The sequence below is a fragment of the Rhinolophus ferrumequinum genome, chromosome 3 (assembly GCF_004115265.2).
Source record: "Rhinolophus ferrumequinum isolate MPI-CBG mRhiFer1 chromosome 3, mRhiFer1_v1.p, whole genome shotgun sequence".
Classification (NCBI taxonomy): domain Eukaryota; kingdom Metazoa; phylum Chordata; class Mammalia; order Chiroptera; family Rhinolophidae; genus Rhinolophus; species Rhinolophus ferrumequinum.
In genome coordinates, this window is record NC_046286.1 from 51,778,057 (window position 1) to 51,797,831 (window position 19,775).

The 19,775-nt window shown below is 36.9% G+C and overlaps 1 protein-coding gene across 1 annotated transcript in view; it reads left to right on the forward strand.

Annotated features, from left to right (window-relative positions):
- The window catches only part of FHL5 (four and a half LIM domains 5), a 31,476-nt gene that overhangs the window by 1,047 nt on the left and 10,654 nt on the right, over positions 1 to 19,775 (forward strand). Inside the window, exon 2 of the mRNA XM_033094505.1 lies at positions 19,237 to 19,407. Within this exon, the coding sequence (XP_032950396.1) occupies positions 19,249 to 19,407 (159 nt within the window). The 5' untranslated portion in view covers positions 19,237 to 19,248. The remainder of the gene's footprint in view (positions 1 to 19,236; positions 19,408 to 19,775) is intronic.

Consider the following 19,775-nt stretch of genomic DNA (forward strand, 5'->3'; position numbering starts at 1 on the left):
TAGTCATCATTTCACATCCACAATACTGTCACGTAGAAATTCTAGCAATTTTGTTACCAAAGTATATGGATTCAAATGTAATGTAAGTATTGCAAACATCATATGTATCATATGAGAGATTTCCTAGCAGATTTGCTATGATATATGCCTAAAGCCATAATTCAAATTGCTTGACAGGGAAGGTAAACTCTAATGTCTGTTTTCTACACTTGTTCTATTTATTCCCACACGTTCTCATTAGCTGCCAACTCTGGGACTGTTCTGCTTAAACAAGAGCAGCAGATTTGTATTTTAATGTAACATCAGCTCACTGACAAGTTTACCTTTTATTTTTATTATACTTGCCAACAATATTTTGAGTAAAGCTGGATTCATTTGGGTTCCTTAGACAAGCCTAGTAACTTTCTACTATAATATTGAAAATAAATGTTTTTCTAGAACACATTGGAGAAACCTTGATTTGTTTTTGTTTTGTTTTTTTTATGTTTTCAATCTAGGGAACATGATCTCTTTAGAAATGAAAACCAAATACTTGGGTTCACATGGGAAGTTCTGAGTCAGACGTCAGTTAAACAAACTTGCATTTCCATGTTCTTGTAATTGTCTTTTTGCTCTCTGGTTGTCATCATTCTTTTTCGTTACCCTGGAAGAGGAGGAAGGGGAGGAGGAGGAGGACTCCTTCCTGATAATAACATCTTAAATCCCTCCAAAATGATCCGCTTGAGCATTTCTCTCCACATCGCTCCACTTCTGGGATCACAGATTCCCTTAATCTGGTAGAATCAATGAGCCCTCTTCTCAGAAAAAAGTCCGTTGCAATCGATTTTTCATGACATTGTTGGGATTGGTAGACTCCTGAAATCTGTCCTCGTGTATTCTCTGGGGTCCTCATTATAAACCACTCTTTTCCATTAAGCTGTGCACCTCAGGTTCAGACAAACCCTGGGTCCAGCGGGTTCACTAAGTCTTTAAAAGGCTTACAGTGGAAATATGCCTAAGCTGTTTTTCTAAACTCTCTTCACCTGAGGACAGGTAAGGTTAAGACAAAGATTTTAGCTGAAGACGAAGTTTAAGGGTTTATTTTCAAAACAGGTGCTGCATTAATGCGTGGGCACCCTGGTTCTGGGTAGTGTCATAGAAATAAAAGTGAAAGATTGAAGTAGTAGAACAAGTCCTTCTGTGGAAGCAAAGCTTAGAATGAAAGGGTGACAGGATTAAGGCTCCAAAGGCCCCAGAATGTGGAAGGATGACCGCAGTGGGTTCTTCCTGTGTTTTTGGCCATCTTTCCGAATCCCTGTACCAACCTGTTGGTAGATTGGAACATAAAAGGGACGATTTAAACTAATGCCCATTATCTTATACCTTCTACTTCAGGAATCACAGTCTTCAATCTTTCCTTCTTTATTGGCTCCTTTCATCAGTATTTAAACATGTTCCAATTGCCCATCTTGAATAGCTTCTCCATTATTGAGCTCCTCTAGTTACCCTCATTTCTCAGCTTCTAGATCAACCTCTTCAAAGAATTGTCTACATTGTACTAAGAATGCCCACTTCCTTAGCCCGCACTTCTTAATCTATTGCATTCTGGCTTTTGTCCTCATTAGTTTCCCCCAGTGCTCACTGAGGTTATCAGTTAGTGTATTGCTAAATCCAGCAGAACTTTTTAAAAATTTTCTACTTGTTATCTCAAAAGCATTTTACGCTATTCACCTCTTTCCCCATCTTGAAACACTCTTTACCCGGATTTCTATGATATCAAACTCCTGGTTTTTCTCCCACCTCTGAGACCCCTATTCTCATTCTATTTTGCACATTCTCTGTGTTATCTCCTATATCCTAGATTCCTTTTCTCTTTCTGGGAAATTTCGTTACTTCAGTTATCATGTATATGTTTATGAATCCAAAATCTTTATCTCTAGCTAAGACACATTTCTAAGCTACAGACATACATATATATCCTATTGTCTATTGAGTACGGGATGGCCCAGAGCAAACTGGGATCCCAGTGAGTACAGTGGGGGAGGGAGGAAACTTCAGAGGGAAGCTGGGTCAAAATTTTGACATAGAAATTGCCATAGGACCCCTTCCAAAATGCCCAAGTAATTTATATGGTTTCCTTGCCCCATCTTTTTGGTCCCAGCTGAACAGCTCTACTTGGCTATCCCACAGTTCTCTCAAATTTTATCATTTTAATCTAAAAGTAAATTCAATATTTCACACCTTACATCCCCCAAGTATAGTCTTATACAGTAAATGACCCCATGATGCAACCGAACTGCTCAAGCTAGAAACATGGGGTGAACTAACTCCTTTTGTCCCTTCATCATATACCCAAAGAATCTCCAAGTTCTGTGAGTGCTACCTCATACATTAACCTACTTCTCCCCTGTGTCACTGCCACCACCATATTTCAGGCTGCCATCTTTCACTGGCTTAACAGTAGCCTCTCACCAGAATCCGTGCCTCCAGGATTGCCCTCTTCTACTGCATTCTCCATACCGAAGCCAGAGTGATTGACCGAAACAATTGTTCTAAAAACAAATTGGATTTTACCAATCTCTTATTTCAAACCTTTCCCTGCCCCTCTACTGGCCTTAGGATAATATCTAGACTCCTTCTCAAGGTTAATGAGAAGCAGTATTGTATAGTGGATTATAGCAGATCTCCTCAATCATGAAGGTGCTCGGGAAGCAGTTCTGGGTTTTTGTTAAAATGCTGATTCTGGTTCTGTAGGTCTGAATTGGTGCCTGAGTTTTTGCATTTTTAACAAGCTCCCAGATAATGCTGATATACTAGTCCATGAATCGTGCTTTTCATGCCAAATTATCTGAAGCTCAAGTCCCAGCTGTGTCATACACTAGGTCTGGGAACTTAGAGAAGTCACTTAGCCTCTGTGTGTCTTATTTTCCTTGTATATAAAATGACCAGGATGGTATACCTTATACTTTATCATATCTTTGTTATGATAAATAAACATATTAAAATTACTTGCACAGAATAAGTGTTAAGTGCTAGTCATTATTATTACTAATTCTGACCCTGAATACTTTAACCTCTATATTCTTCCCCAAAGAATTAAAAACCGACTTTTACTATGGCACTGATGGATGCACACATACATACACACACTCTACTAATTAATAGAAATAAACGTATGCCATTATCAAAATCCATCTGGGAAACGAATACTCGAAATCCAAAAATCCTATAAATTATAACCTTAAAAAAAACAGACACCAAGTAAAATTCTCCACCACATTTAGAATAAGAGTTAACAGTTATTCTGATCAAGGTAATTAGAATATTTATTGTTTTGTTTGTGTTTTTACTAAGCAAAGAGGTTAGAAATAATGCTATTAATTCCTTCGTTTACTTTTGTTAAGTTTGAAACTACAAAGGTAGCGTAATCAGATAATTGTAATTTGACATCCTCATTAATGTAAGCTTTTGTGTATATTATTTTCTCTCTTTTTTCTCCCTTCCTCTTACATACACATACATACACAATGCAACAGACTCAATAAAACCACCTCTATCGTATAATATAACAGATGTGGATTTGAAAGTTCCACTTAATCATGGGCCTCTCCTTTCAGAGTTCTAAGACAATTGCAAAACGGACACAGGTGTCATATCAATATTATTATTGTTAAAGCCGATTGGAAAACAGAGCTTTTACTAAAAACGACCCCACCCAGCCTGAACTGAACTTATTCCCAGCGCGGGTAGAGAACTTGGACTCTTGCAGGGGCTGGGCGGCTGCAGTGGGCTCCGTTCTGGGATGACAACTGAGTTTGGGCCTGTGCACTGGCCCAAACAGAGCAAGGGAGAGAGTGGGGTACCGTTGAGAGGGTCCAGTTACTTATCAGTTATGTCAACTTCTCAAGTGGAGTAAGTCAGTGAGCCCAAAGGATGGACGGTTTATCCGCAACACTTTCAAATGAGAGACATTCTTTCAAATAACAAATATAGAAACCTGGGGGAATGAGAAATTCTCTCATATAATTTTTAATTCAAAAAAGTAGTCCCGGTTTCTTATACATTTAAGTCATCAACATACATTGCTGCAATGCAAAGTAAGAGAGATTTTTAGTTTACAGCATATGCCATAGATCTACTTCTACAGTGTCGTCTTCAGTTGGCCAGGAAGAAAACTGGAGCTAAATATGTTCATAGCAATGTGTAGTCGAGCTTTTAAACCTCTATCGTGTGAAAGTGTTTAGTTTCATATGTGACTTTTCTATTATCCAAGTTTGAACGAAATGCTGCACTCCAGGTGGGGTCCGGCAAACAATTCTAGCAGTGCTCTCTGGCTGTGGTCCACGCCTCTTGCTATTTCTCCACCTCCACAACTCTGTGGAGTCCCCACTGCTTAAGAACCTTCCCCCACCTTTTCTTAGAGACTAGTTTTTCTTCAGTCATCAAATTACGGCTCCAGAAGAAGCTTTACCTGAGGTTTTCTGGATATTTCCTGAAATATCCAGAACAGCCTATGCACATGTCCATGTATTTCCACGTGTCCTTTCTCCTTTTTTCCCTCACTCCCTTCTATCCACAATATTCACTAGTGCTCAGCATATGCTGGTAATAAGCTAGCCAGCAGTCTAGTGCTAACATAGCTTCTATCCTGCTAGAAGCTCATTGTGGAGCAGGAAAGGTGATTAGGGCTAATGTGTACCATGTGGGCTGAAGCCCCAAGGGCCATGAGCACGTACAGCCAGGGTCCAATCTGGCATACGAGTGATGGAGTAAAGAAATTTTTTGTGAGTCTCTTCCATGCCAGAATGGAAGCTTTCCATGTGTAGATAACTAGTTTTACCTGCCAAGCTCCATGGATGGCCCAAAGTTGGCATTCAAAAGTTCTTTGTGAAACCTACAAACTAAAGTACACTGTGTTCAGAAAGCTAGCTGCTTGATATTGTTGGGTTTAAAAGCAAACGAGCCAGATCACGGCAAAGGCCAGACTGTGAAACGTCTGAAATGCTATGCTAAAAAACTTGGATTATGAGGGTCACAGAAAGTAGTGTGATTCAAAAACAAGTCATTTAAAGTCTCTGGGTCAGCCTCTATTTTATAAAACGGAAGCGGGGTGGCTGTTTGGCTCTAAACCTTTAAGATTCTATCACCAAACATCTGACTTTTTTCGTCCTGCATCCATTCGACATATATTTTTGTCTGGCTCTGTTTTAGGTGCCAGGGACACAGCCCCGGGCAAGGCAGAAAAGGTCTCTGCTCAGTTTGTCTGACACTTTCACATGCCTCAAAATAATTCACACAGTGAGTGGTGCTTAGGGTAAAAATGAAAATAACACTAAATCATAACCAATATTTGTCAACTTATACCGTGAACATTTGGTTTCCAAGAGAACAATAACAGATTTTTCCCTTTACTTTATACACAGAATTAGCATAACTTGAGATCAACACATTGTGTTTCCAAAGCTATAAACCCACAACTGCTGACTGAAGGCTGTGTGTATTCTGGCTACAATCATTTCCCTTTGATGGATGCTGAGAACCACTTTCTCTAAATCTCTGAAACCGGGAACTGATAAAAATTAAATTATAGCTGGTTTTAAATATTGCCATGTGATGATTTAAATGGTCATCCCCTCCATCACCAACAAATTTTAAACTGTCAAGAAAGTTGCTTGTAATTATTGATAAATGTTATCATCAGAATACAGGACATAGTTCTGCTTTCTATCTTTTAAAATCACATTCTGGTAAAAAAAAAAAATCATTATTTTGCTTCAGGCATAAATACGGGGAAAACTAGTTAACATCAACTTTTACCCCCATTCAACCCAAACACTCCTCACACACACATACCACTTGACACACATACTCACACATACTCACAAACACACACACCCTACATGCATATACATCACTACCTCATGTTTTAGTTGAGAATCCAGGAAATAAAGCCGAGTGTGGTTTGGGGCTTTTCTTCCCAACTCTATAGTAAACTAATAACTATAATAAACAAAACTCAATAGAAATTGAGTTGCCTTGAATGTTGCAGGGGACATATCCTTGGTTTTGAGGATAACTGGTTCATTTTGTACAGTTAGTGCAGTCTGGCTTAAGACATGGAAAGAACTTCTCTGCTTATGCATGTGAGGTGGTTACCTGGTCAGTCATTAAAACCTGGAGTGCAGGATAAACATAGGAGAGGGTTTTATTTTTTTTTTCCTGACAATCCTAGCAGGAATCTAAGCTGTCATTCCATAAGCTTTTTGTCTATGTATACATGAAAACAATATCCACAAAAGGCCTCTATTTGGAGCCTGGAAATCTAAATTCAGATTAAAGCTTTTTCACTAACTGCTTTGTCAGTTTCAAAAATAAATAAATAAATAAATAAACCTCAGTTTGCCTTTTTAAATTTCAACTTTTCCTCACTTGTTAGATGAGAGAAGCAAACCAGAAAATATCAAAAATCTCTCCCAGCTCCTAGAGTTAGTGGTTCTATGAAAATGGGCCTGGGTCAGAAACCTGCTTTCATAGCAAAGGAAAAATATCAAAATGACTGCAACGCTAGGAGGCTTTGTCTTTAAATATCTTCCTATATTTATAGGGGATTCCTTCTCCTGATTTTCCCTACAATTCTTTTCCGCGCTTCCTTTTCTTACTTCCTTCCTCTCATTCTCCTATCCTCATGGCTGAGATTTAATTTTTCTTTGGTAAACTATTACAGAAAAGACTGTCTGTGCTACTAATTTATTGAAGAGTAACAGTCAATACTTTCTCCTTGAGAAAATGAGGTCACACAGAGCAAAGCTGAGAAATAAATTGTGCAAAATTACCAAAATTATGGTAAATGCACAATTCTTCAAATGGGTCACCAAACTGGCATCTAATTTCAGCCAATCTTAAAAAAAAAAAATCTATTTCATTTCTATTTAACAATCTGGTCCTAAATAGGTCATTCATTGCAAACTAGTAGTCTAGTCTAAAAAGAAACTTGTTAAAATTAATTTTGATTATCAGTCTGAGTATTTTCTATTAAGTACTTATAAATTTTATTTGGAATATATATTTTTCTTCATCTTTTTCTGCAAAGGAGTACTGGTTGAAGAATAACTTCTTGAGAATTTAGTTTCTATCTCTGTAAAATGAGGAGTTGAAACTGATCTATCTCTTCTAGTTCTTATGTGTTATGATCAAGAACAAGAGATTCAGGGGAAATAAATTTTCTTTTGATTTGTGTTGATTTCATTAAATTTTTAAAATAGGCCAGTCGTGTATTTGGTATAAAACTTAAAAGGTACAAAAGGCTACAGTGAAAAGTAACTCTCACTACCTTTCTTGTCCCTTCGTCACACTGTCTTGTGGTTTCTTCAAGAGGGACTCTAAGTGTTTTAAGTCAAATGTTAATTAATGAGAAGCCAAGTTTGGTTTTGATCAGTACCAAATGTTACAACATTAGGATAACAACAACCATATATATATATATATATATATATATATATATATATATATATATATATATATATATGGTTGTTGTTATATATATATATATATATATTTATCAGGGGTGCCAAAAAAATATATACAAGTGGACACTTTGTTCAACGTTGCTCAAGCAGTAGTTCACCATAATCAGAAGTGTCTGGACGCTGATGGTAACCACTTTGAGCACCTCTTCTAATTGCAGAAGTCAAACGTGACTTGTATTCATCTTTTGTTATCGGTATATATTGAGTATTACAATTTTAATATAGTTTTACTTTCTTAAAATATGTGTACATTTTTTGGCACCCTTTTTATATTTAATTTTATTTTCCACCTACCATTACTTTAATTCCCATGTACTTTCTGTCTAACAATGTTTATATTTGCAAAGCTCACAATAATTGTTAAGGTATTGTGATATGTATTATCCCATTTACTCTGAAGTACCATCTATGGAGATAATTTACAATAATCCACCTTGCAAGGCAAAATATAAATGTTGTGGCTGTTTTTCTTTTCTTCTCCTTCTCCTTCCTCCTCCTCCTTCTTCCTTCTCCTTATTTCTTCTTCTTCTTCTTCTTCTTCTTCTTCTTCTTCTTCTTCTTCTTCTTCTTCTCCTTCTCCTTCTCCTTCTCCTTCTCCTTCTCCTTCTCCTTCTCCTTCTCCTTCTCCTTCTCCTTTATTCTTCTTTTTAATATATGTATTTAGATGCTGCCAAAATGCCTAATAGGATGTTGATAACAGAGTAATTTTATCAGTGTTACTGTGACCTATCCCAAAAATATCATGAAGAAAATCAACTGAAATTTAAGAATTTGGAGACTGATAGGAAATTTCATGCATATGAAAAGGGGTACATATGCTTGTGACCAGCCCTTAGTGACAAGCTGCTGGGCTTCACAGAAGTGCCTGGGGTTGCCCCCCACCACCACCCCAGGTCTGTGAAAGGCCAGGGAGTGCTCCTGTCGAAGGTCTAACCTTCCCTTCCCCAGCCCTCTACAGCATCAGTAGGTATCTAAAGGCTGCAGTGATCACTAATTTTTAATGAAAAGGTCTAAAGAGATAGCCAGTACCTACTTTGCACCCGCACTCATCTACAAAACTGCTGTAGACTTGCAGAGAGACAGGGCACTTGTTAACCTTTGACTTAGCCTACCAGCTCAGAGGAAACGGAAGAGTATTTGAAGCATCCTTCGGAAACCAAGGAAAGCATGCTTCTAGAGTGCTCTAGTCACTTAGGGAATGATGCCTCCCAACAGAAAATTCCAAAACTGGCAATGCTTCTGCTTGTTTTCCTTGTCTTGAGCCAACATCACTTTCAATAGTATAGAAATTCTTTAAAAATTACCATCGGTTTTATCTGAGACATTTTTCAAAATCACCAAGTGTTGGGCACTGCTTGGCTTCAATTGGAGAACAGATACAAATAAGATACAATGGTTGTTCTCAGTGAGCTTGCATTATGATTATAAGGAATACAAGAAACCTTCAAAGCATTTATAATACAAGGTAGAAAATGAAAAATAGCTAAGAGAATCTCACAGGGCTTTCATTAAACATATAATACAACTTATAAAAGTACCCTCATATACCTTAAATTTCAAAAACATCTGAAGATTTAAGTCAGAAGTGAAATAGAACTTGTTAACAGACTCTCCTTATTTCAGAAGGCCCAGAAATGAGCTTTTCTTTCATTATTATGTTTTATGAATTTGAAGAAGATTGTAAACCAACAGAATCTGTAATACTCATTAATGCCAAGACACATGAAAGCCAATACATTATATGGTTAGACTTGGTAGTCCCTGGCCAGTCACAGGCAGTGGGTGACCTGGGCCTGCACTGAAGCCCCTCCCAAGAGGCCCCAGAACGAATATATTTGGAGATTGGCTTCAGACCACAGCAGAGCACTGCCTAATTATCCCCACAAGCAGCATACACAAAAGTCGATCTCAATAGGCACCAGAGCCTGCAAAAGCAAATCCACTCAGTGGAGTAAGCCCCCATGTACAACAGTACATAAGCTGTGGATGTGGCTAAACCCCAAAGCCAGTCAGCCTGCGGATAAGTCTCACCCACTGACATGCCAGTAGCAATCAAGGCTCAACTATAAGAGGAGGACACATGCAACCCACACGAAGAACATTCCTAGAGCACCTGGAGCAGGTGACGAGGGAGACTGTGCCAGGACTCCACAGGGCACCTACTACATAAGACTGGGAAACATAGCAGGTCTACCAAATACATAGAAACAAACAAACAGAGATAGTGAAAATGAGAAAACAAAAAAAAAATGCCCCAAGGGAAAGAACAGGAGAAAACTCCATAAACATAACTAAACAAAATGGAGGCAAACACCTACTAGAGAGACAGAGTTCAAAACAATAGCTATAAATAGGATGTTCAAGGAACTTAGTGAGAACTTCAACAGAGAGATAGCAAGCATCAAAAAGGATATAGAAACAATAAAAAAGAACCAGTCAGAATTGAAGAGTATAATAACTGAAATGAAGAGTGCACTGGAAGGAACCAGCAGCAGACTAGATGAAGCAGAGAATCAAATCAGCAATTTGGAAGACAAGGCAGCATAAAACACCCGATCAGAACAGCAAAAGAGAATTTTTTAAAAAATGAGGATAGTTTAAGAGACCTCTAGGACAACATGAAGTGTAACAATATTTGCATCATAGGGACACCAGAAGAAGAAGAGACAAAGGGATTGAGAACATATGTGAAGAAACAATGACTGAAAGCTTCCCTAACCTGGTAAAGTAAATAGACATACAAGTCCAAGAAGCACAGAGAGCCCCACAAGATGAACCAAAACAGGCCCACACCATAATTAAATCATAATTTAATCATAGTTTAATCATAATTAAAATGCCAAAGGTTAAAGACAAAGAGAGAATTATAAAAGCAGCAACAGAAAGGCAACTAATAATTTATAAGGGAGTCCCCATATGACCGTGAGCGGATTTCTCAACAAAAACTTTGCAGGCTGGATAAAAACAAGGAGGTACAACCAATGGTACTCTACCCAACAAGGCTATCATTTGAGATCGAAGGACAGATAAAGAGCTTCCCAGACAAGAAAAAGCTAAAGGAGTTCATCACCATCAAACCAGTATTACAACGCATGTTAGAGGGACTTCTTTAAAATGGATTAAAAAGAAAAAAATATAAATTATGACTAATAAAATGACAATAGCTACATATCTATCAATAATTACTTTCAATGTAAATACATTAAATATTCCAACCAAAAGACATAGGAGGGCTGAATGGATAAGAAAACAAATCTGATGCCCATTTGACACTTTATATATGCTGCCTACAAGAGACTCATTTCAGGTTGAAAGACACACACAGACAGAAAGTAAAGATATGGAAAAAGATATTTCATGAAAATGGAAAAAAAAAAAAGCTGGCATAGCAATACTTATATGAGACAAAATACACTTTAAAACAAAGGCTATAACAAGAGACAAAGAAGGACCCAGTAATCCCACTTCTGGGTATTCATCTGAAGAAACCCAAAATGCTACTTGAGGGGACCTGTATATTCATATGTTCATTGCAACATTGTTTACAATGGCCAAGATGTGGAGAGGCAGCCTGGGCGTTTATCGATGAAAGAATGGATAAAGAGGAGGTAGTACATATATACAATGAAATATTGCTCGGCCATGGAAGGGAATGGGTTCTTGCCATCTGTGGCAGCATGGATGGACCTGGAGGGTGCTGAGTGGAGTATGTCAGGGAAAGACAGATGCAATGTGAATTTGCTTATACATGGAATCTAAAGAACAAAACAAACAAACAAACAAAAAACAGAAGCAAACTCATAGATGGGGAAAATATTTTGATGGTTGTCAGATGGAAAGCAGGTTGAGGGTATGGGTGAAAAAAGGAGAAGGAATTAAGAAGTACAAATTGGTGGTTACACAGTAGTCATCGGGATGTAGGGTATCGCATAAGGAAGATAGTCAATAATGTAACAACTGTATGGTGTCAAATGGGCACTAGATTTGTTGGGGTGATAGATGAAAGAGTACTGGGGGGCAGGGTGAAAAAGGTGAAGAGATTAACAAGTACAAATTGTTAGTTACAAAATAGTCATGGGGTGGTAAAGTAAAGTATAGGGAATATAGTCAATAATATTGTGATAATATAGTACAGTGTCAGATGGTTGCAGGACTTACCATGGTGATCACTTTTTTAGGCAATTAAATGTTAAATAACTATGGTAACCCCTGTAATTAATATAATATTATATGTTAGCTATATTTTTAATAAAATCTTAAAAATCAAATAAAATGTCAAAATTAACAACATTAACATTAAAATTCACTAAAAGTTAAAAATAAATAAATAAATACTTTATAGGTTCCATTAGACAAAGAATTCACCACCCTCCAAATGAAGCACACTCTTCATTTTATTGGACAGTTTCTAATATGATCTCTGTATTGTCAAAATAAAAATGATTCATTTCTTATATTTAAAAAGCATATTTGTTTAAAAGAAAATCATAGAAAGTAATTTTTGCTTGATTTTCTTATATTGTAAAGAGCATGTACTTTTGGTTTTTCAAGATTCTATAGGATTACTATGAATCAATTGTATTGTAGGGATTGGAGCACAGCTCCTCTGAATTCCTGGATGCATGGTTATTAACCTAACCTGCTTTCAAGCCACCGTTTATATTGAATTTGCTTGTCATCCTTTTAAGGTGAATTAATTGAGTAAGGATTGAATTTTCTTATCACTCATTATGGAAGGAAATTGGAATTTATTTTAAAACATCCAGGAAAATAAAATAGCCACTTTGGTTTTACAGGGATCAATTTATAATGTCCTATATCACAGGACATTAAATTCAAAACTAAGCAAGTAAAAACAGTTACAAAAAATATTGTCGCTCCTCTCCAATGAAGTATGTTCCCTAGAATATTCTCCTAGACAGCATATTTTTTATGTGATCTTGAGAACTCAAATACCTGGACCTGTTGGGGTTATTCACCTGGTAGTATGTGTTATAGATGTGGGCCAGGTTACAGATGTAGTCCTTCCTCAGTAGACGTAGGTTTTAAAATGACAACAAATCATGCTTTTTGCCAAATAAGCTTTCATTTGTTATTACAGCAAGGGGAAGCGGGTGGAAACAGTGTTAGACAGATGGATCCATGGAACTCCCTGTGTACTGCTAAGAAAACAGCTACTAGGGTTCAGATACTGATAGTAGTTAATGAGTGTGATCGAGAAAGTGATCTTCAAATAGAGAGGAAGACCAAAAACAAACAAATTGTACAATTACTCTACTTGGGAATTCCATAAAGTATTTGTTCAATTTTCCAAGAAGCCAGTGGTCGGGGAAATACTTTCTCATATTTATGTTAGACCTGCAGTGTCCTCGTAGTCTCCATCACTAGAAAAAATGGATTAATTTGGAGGATTCATATACAAGAAACTTATCCTGCCTCTACCATGAGCTGACCCTATGCTACATACTTTTAGATAAATTATCTCTTTTAGTTCAGTCCTTGTATATACAAAACCCTAGCACTAAATCAGAACCTCAGTCGAGACTTTGAGGAGACCCCGAGGCCAATGAGAAAGTAGATTTGCCCTTCCAGAACCCCTTTTACAGACATAATGGAAAGTTTTCAAGGAGTAGAAGGGAAGACACTACTTCTACCTACTGCAATGGTTGTAGTTCCTTTGGGATCAAAATTGCAAAGGCAAAGCCTAATGATGGGTTTAAAATTAAAGTTGGGATCTGTCTAGATAGACCTAAATAATCCACTTTCATGTTAAAAGGCAATGCTCTTTTTGTCTTGAAATTTTTCTTATATCCCAGTGAGGGGAAAAAAGTCAAGGATGGTACATGTATTTTAAGAGTCTTACTTAAAAAAAAAAAAATTGTAAAGAATACAATATTCTATAAAATACGGTTATATTTATACATTACCATGAACTATATTTTACTGCTATTTCAGTAATAGCTGCCATAATTACGTGATTCGGAATGGAATCCCTGCAAAAAAAATCATACAAAACACTTTTTTTCTTTGTTGGTATCCACAGAACCAATTAACCAGATGGAAAGCTCTAGTCAGCTGTTTTGCTTCATGGGAGAATAGTTCCTCAGCTCTCAGGAGAGTTCCTATTTGACCTCTCTACACAAGACATTCAGTTTCCAACAAACTGGGCTTGCAAATATATCCCTAAAGACTAATTTCAAACATTCCACCACAATTCTGTGGTGCTTGTTTTAGGTTATTTTTGATTGATGGCCTGAAGTTATGGCTTTAGTTATTTTTAACATTGTTTGCTGAGTTTTTAAAAAGTCATGTGTGAGGGGGAAGAAAATAGCCTCTTTTTTATAAATGGGAACTACAGTTATAATTGCACATGTTCCTTCGAGTCAAGCACACTGACAGCAGATTTACCATTACTTTTCCATTCTGAAGTCTCACTTGATCCTAGAGTGGGATCATAAGCAACTGACAGTGTTCTCATTTCACAGTTAAGGGAAGGAAGTGCCGTACAGGTTGAATGGTTTCCATAACAGTAGCTAAGTTAGATGCTACGGCTAAAGGGCCCCGTGCAACAGTCCACAGCTTCTGATTTCTAATGTAATACTCTTCTCAGAATGTTATGTCTTGGGTTACAAGAAAACCACAGAGAAGGAAGGCAATACACATAGTTCTGCTCAACTCCATCCTCAGAACCAGGAAAACAAACCAAAGTAAAATGTAAAAGTAGAACTTCTTTACTAGTTACTCTAACTCCTTCATATTTTAAAAATACGTGACTTTTAAACGTTTCTGCTGTAGAACATATACTTATCCCACCTGGCCTAGTTTACGCAGATTCTGGATGATTTGTTTTTTCATATATCTTATTTAACTCCCCTAAATTTTGTGAAATTCAGTCAATCAAATAACATTTCAGTCAAACAACATTCCAGCTAATATCTCAGAAGACAAAGACCTTACAATCTCAGTAAAGTCATGGTTTGTTTTGGAATGTCACGTGCGCAGATCCAGAAAGGCTGGTATAGCTTCCAACAGAAAATTGAAGTACCTGATCAAACAGTTCGGAAACTGTTAATGGAAGCTTATTGGTGCCACTAGTTTAGAGGAAAAACCTTTTAATAATAACAGATCAACCACCTACTTCTGCTGTTTCTTTTATATCTTCCTCAGCTATTATTCAAAGAGTTCTCCAACTGTCTTTATCTGTCCTCACAGGGAAAGTAAAAAACTTCTCCTTGCCATGGACAGGCCCTTAGGGTTTTATCTCCTGTTCGCTAACCTTTATTCTCAGTCCTTTGACATATCTACCACAGATATAATAAATTAATCCACTACTCAAGTAAATGTATAGCATACAAATTCTTAATTCTTTTATACTGGAGGCAAAACAAACTATTATATAATGTGGCAAAAGAAAAAGAGAACTATGAAGGAATTGATGAGAGCAACCATATTCTGAGAGGCATGAGAATGCCACTGGGAGAAGGAGTTTTAACTGAACCTTGATCAATGAGGGGCATCATCAGATAGATAAGGTCGGTGGAGGAGAAGAAGGAGGGCTATTAGAGGTGAAAGAAAAGCCACGTCCAAAGACTCAAAGGCATAAAAGGACATAATGCATTTGAAGAACAGGAAGTCATGGGAAGTCGCCAAAGCATAGGTGAAGTGTGTGTGTTTGTGTGTGTGTGTGTGTGTGTGTGTGACAGTTCGGTATTGGGAATGGGATAGAGAAATAGTAGGCTAAGTAGACCAGCTAGTGAAGGATCTCTGTGCTGAGTGATGGAATTTAGACTGTAGTCAAAGAAGAGCTGTTGGAGGTTTTTCACCAGGGAAAGGAGATGATCAGATGAGTCTGAGAAAGATTTTTGAACATTGTGGAGTATATTCTGGGACTCCCGGGGGGAAATTGAACTTATCCTCAGAGAACAAAAGTCATGTACTAGAAATGTGCTTGGTTCAACTCAACAGAGTAAGAAATCTTTAATAATATCTTCAGTTTGATGTAAGCCACTGCGGTCCAGCAGAGATATGAGGAGGGACTAACCTAGGATTTAATGGCTACTTCTGAAGTGGAATCAATAGAATGTGTGGTACCCAATAAACATGCGTAGGGGATGCAGGGAGGGAAGGAAGAGAATGACTGAAACAGTTGTTTAGGAGTTAGGTGTCTTGTATAACTATGCACTGTGGATGGTTCCAATGGCTCTTTATAGAGCATAAAGCAATATACCTTGCTCAATGAGGCTTCCAAATGCTCTTGACTGACCATCAGCCCTCTGTCTACCCTCAGAGCAACAATTAAAATTAAGATCCTAAGAAGGAAAATGACCACAGGTGAATTCAGTTAGGTATAGTTCAAATGAAGTTTCTTCATCCAGTTTCTGTCTCCATCCAAGTTTAGTATATCAATCAAATATGTTTCAAAGATTTCAATATTTTCTACAATATTTCCCAAGAACATTTTAATACTCCTAATGCCATTTGGCTCTAAATTCTTTCAACTTCTTCCCTAAAGAAAAGCAGAAACAAATTTGCTTTACTGAATCAATGAAAGACCTGAATAGGCAATTGCAGCTCTTTTAGATGAGCATAGATGTATTTATACAGGCTACTGAAGCTACTGTGAGTAACCAGATGAAAATTAAGACAGAAAGCAAACTTTAAATTAAAGAACCGTGCACTTTGACACTTGTATGTGCAAAAGTCGTGATTATGGCACTACGTGCATCTAGTTAGCAAAACTTATAAATCATGCATTAGAGAAAGAAGTAATCTTAAATACCATTTACTATATGTCACCTATTTTAAGACATCTAATCAATGTAATAATTTTATAAATGATTACCTGTCTCCATGGGGAACAAAAAGCTGTAGTCAAATCAATGTAGTAACTTATAATTGATATTTACAATAAGGGATATATGGTTAATTCAATTCCCTGAAGTAAACAAAATTCCTCAAAAACATGTCAGCATAGACACATTATTGGAAACCAGAATGACCAAATTATATCCTCGTACATTTCAACTCCACCATTAGAAGGGAACCCCCTCTCATTTTTAAAACTTGTAATCAATCTATAGCTAGAATGCATGCAGGTTGTCCTTGAGTTGCATGATACTCGAGTACGAAGCTCATGTATATTGGAACCATATCCTTGCTTTGCACATTTCTATGGTAACTGAGTATTGAGACAGAAAGAGTGGGGGAGAGAGAGAGAGAGAGAGACTGAGAGAGAGAGACTTTACTGCCTCCCTCTCACCTTTCTTGCTTCTAAAATGGTCCCCCTCAGCAGTTGACCCTTTGCATTAGCCTACAGCACTCCAGATCATTCTTGGGACAAGTTCCATGACCACCAGCAGAATGCAAAGCCCTTCTCTGGATATTGCTACACCCATCTGGATAATTTATCTGTTGACAAACAAGGAAAGGAAGGTTTAATACATACTACTTCCACTTATTTTTCATTCACTCATTTTTAAAAACCTTTAAAAAGTTAAACATGGTATATAGAAAATAATATTTCTAACATATATGCAAAGTATAAGGAATAACAATTTGGCTTAATTAATTACACATGTCCTATATATTTGAAACCCTCTACAAATTTTGTAATTCTTTCGCTGTTTCTTCATTTTATAATATACTAAAAGTCTTACAAAATGGAAGTAGTTTCCATGTCCTGAGAAGTCATGCTTCATGGTGCTGTTATACTTATATACATCTAAGACTAAATCAATATTAATTATGAAAATGGCATTTTCCATATTAAGTGATGAAAGTTAAAGGTATATGTCTTATTTCACTATTAAGAGATAAACACTTGATAACTGTAAATATGAATAAAACTCACATTTTAAAATCTTTCAAGGGAATCAGATCTATTTCCTCCTGTTTCCAAGCCCTCAGTAATTCTTTGAGTGTGTTTCTATTCACTAGGAAGGGACATTTTTGTGGAATTAATCAAATTCAGAATTCAATGTTCCTTGCAGATAATTTTGGTATGTTCCATTGGGAACTTTCCTATTTCCTGGGAAAAGAGTGATGTATTTCAAATCCTCAGTCTTTTCTCTGTCTTAGTGAAGAAAAATATAGCAAAACTGCTATGCACAGAGTTAATGACAGTGTATATTTAGCAAGACACTCTGCTGGAAACTTCGTTATTGAAATAAAAGAAGGTAAAATATATGGAACTACCATTTGAATGTAGCAAAGAAAAATTAGCATTTAAAATGCTGTAAAAGTGTCATAATAATGCATTGATTTTCTGATTTTGCTAAAATTAAAAAAAAAATTCTGAGGTGGAAAATTAGAAAATATTCATAGCTCCTAAGATATTCCAGTAAATCCAGAAATGACAAATCTCATTTTCAAAGAAAATCAGTGATACTGCTTTTGGTGACAATGAAAAACTCATGTACAGGTAAACCTTTGAAATCTATATTTTTTGTTCTTTAACGATTTTCCTAAATTTACAAAATAACTCTTGTCGACTGGCAAAAATAACTCTCCAGAAAATCCACCAAAAGAGCAGTTTATTTGGGAAAATAAAAAGAAACAAAACCCACCACTGCAGTGTGCAGGAACACACACCTCCAACCTGGGGCTACAACCTGTTGCCCATGTGAAGAAGAATAACCCCAGTTCCAAGATGGCTATTCCATATATCCGCATCCCTCCCCCAGTAGTTACCACAAAGTCCAACAGGGAGACAGGACCAGAGAGCTAACAAGGGGCCCAGCTCCACCCACCGTCCTCCCAGCTCCATGGTTAAGCATTTTAAGATGCCAGTTCACTTTTATCACTCTTATCCTGGCCTAGGCTTTATATTTCATATCAGTTTTTCATTCTGTAAGATGCTGCTGTTATTATTCATTCTGTGTGCTATTAATTTAGCCCTAAAGCCTCAAGAAGCCTAGAGCTCTTTCTACCATTGATGGTTTTATCTGCACTTCTACATCTGGCAATTGCTCAACAGCAGTCACAGAGACCTGGCACTTCAACTGAATCCTACCTGCTAAGGAGTTTTATTTGACCAGCTTAGTGTGGGACATTTAAATAGAGGTGCTCAGGAGTCAAGTTATGCACAAACTAAAGCTAGAGGTTTTGGAGTCAACAGACTATTTGGGGAGGTTGAAGCCAAAGGTAGGGAGGATATCCCAAGGGAGAGTCTATGGTACAGGAAGATCTTAGGACTAATGTGCAGAACCCTCATTAGATAGCCACTAAAGATTTGAGAAATAAAAATACGGCCTAGGAAATGCAATGTAATGTGATTATTAATTTCTATTTCAGTTAGAATAAAAATGACTGTTATTATTTCCATTGAAGTCTGCATCCAAAACCCTCCAGCAAGATAGTAAGTGATGACAGTGAAAGTCCTATTAACAGTTCATATTTATATCCTTGAGATGAAACCATCCTATTTCAACATATATCACATTCTCACTGAATTCCACATTTAGTGAATGATGAAGGCAATATGTGTTTTACAATCTGGCTGCTGGCTTGATGCATTTTGTTAACAAAACACACAGGAACTGCCAAGATGGAAGAGTGGCCTTTCTTAAATTACTCCAAGTGTCACCATGACTGCAGGATATTTTCCTAAATTGGTGGATTTTCTCTTAAGAAAATATAAATTCGTTCAAGTGCTTGACTCGTATTGAGGTTTTATAATTTCTCTTATCAATAAAATTTGCTTTTATATACGTGAATCATTTTTTATTCACAGGATTGAACCAAAATGACAACTGCTCCATTTGACTGTCAATACTGCACCACATCACTTCTTGGGAAGAAGTATGTACTAAAGGATGACAATCCATACTGCGTTTCATGTTATGATCGTGCCTTTTGTAACTTTTGTGAGGAGTGCAAAGGAGCAATTGAATCAGATTCCATGGTAAGTCTTACCTCAATTCACAGAATTATTGCATATGAACAGACACATGCTTTGGAATGCCTTTCTCCCTTTAGTTGACTCTTAATACTCTATTGCTCTGCTACTGGATATAAGGGTCTTCAAAGTTCCCATCAGTTGAGTTCCAGGCACTATGCTTTGCACTATGAAATATAACTTTAATCTTCTCAACGATCCTAGGTGATAGTTTAACACATTAAATATTAAAGAAGTTAAGTTATTTGCCCAAAGTTACACAGCCAAAATGTTGACTTATTTCTGGAATGACAAGAGTATGAATGAATAAATACGTAAATGGATGTGTAACAATTCAAAAATCTGTATTTTATGACTTCATATTGGCCTCCCCC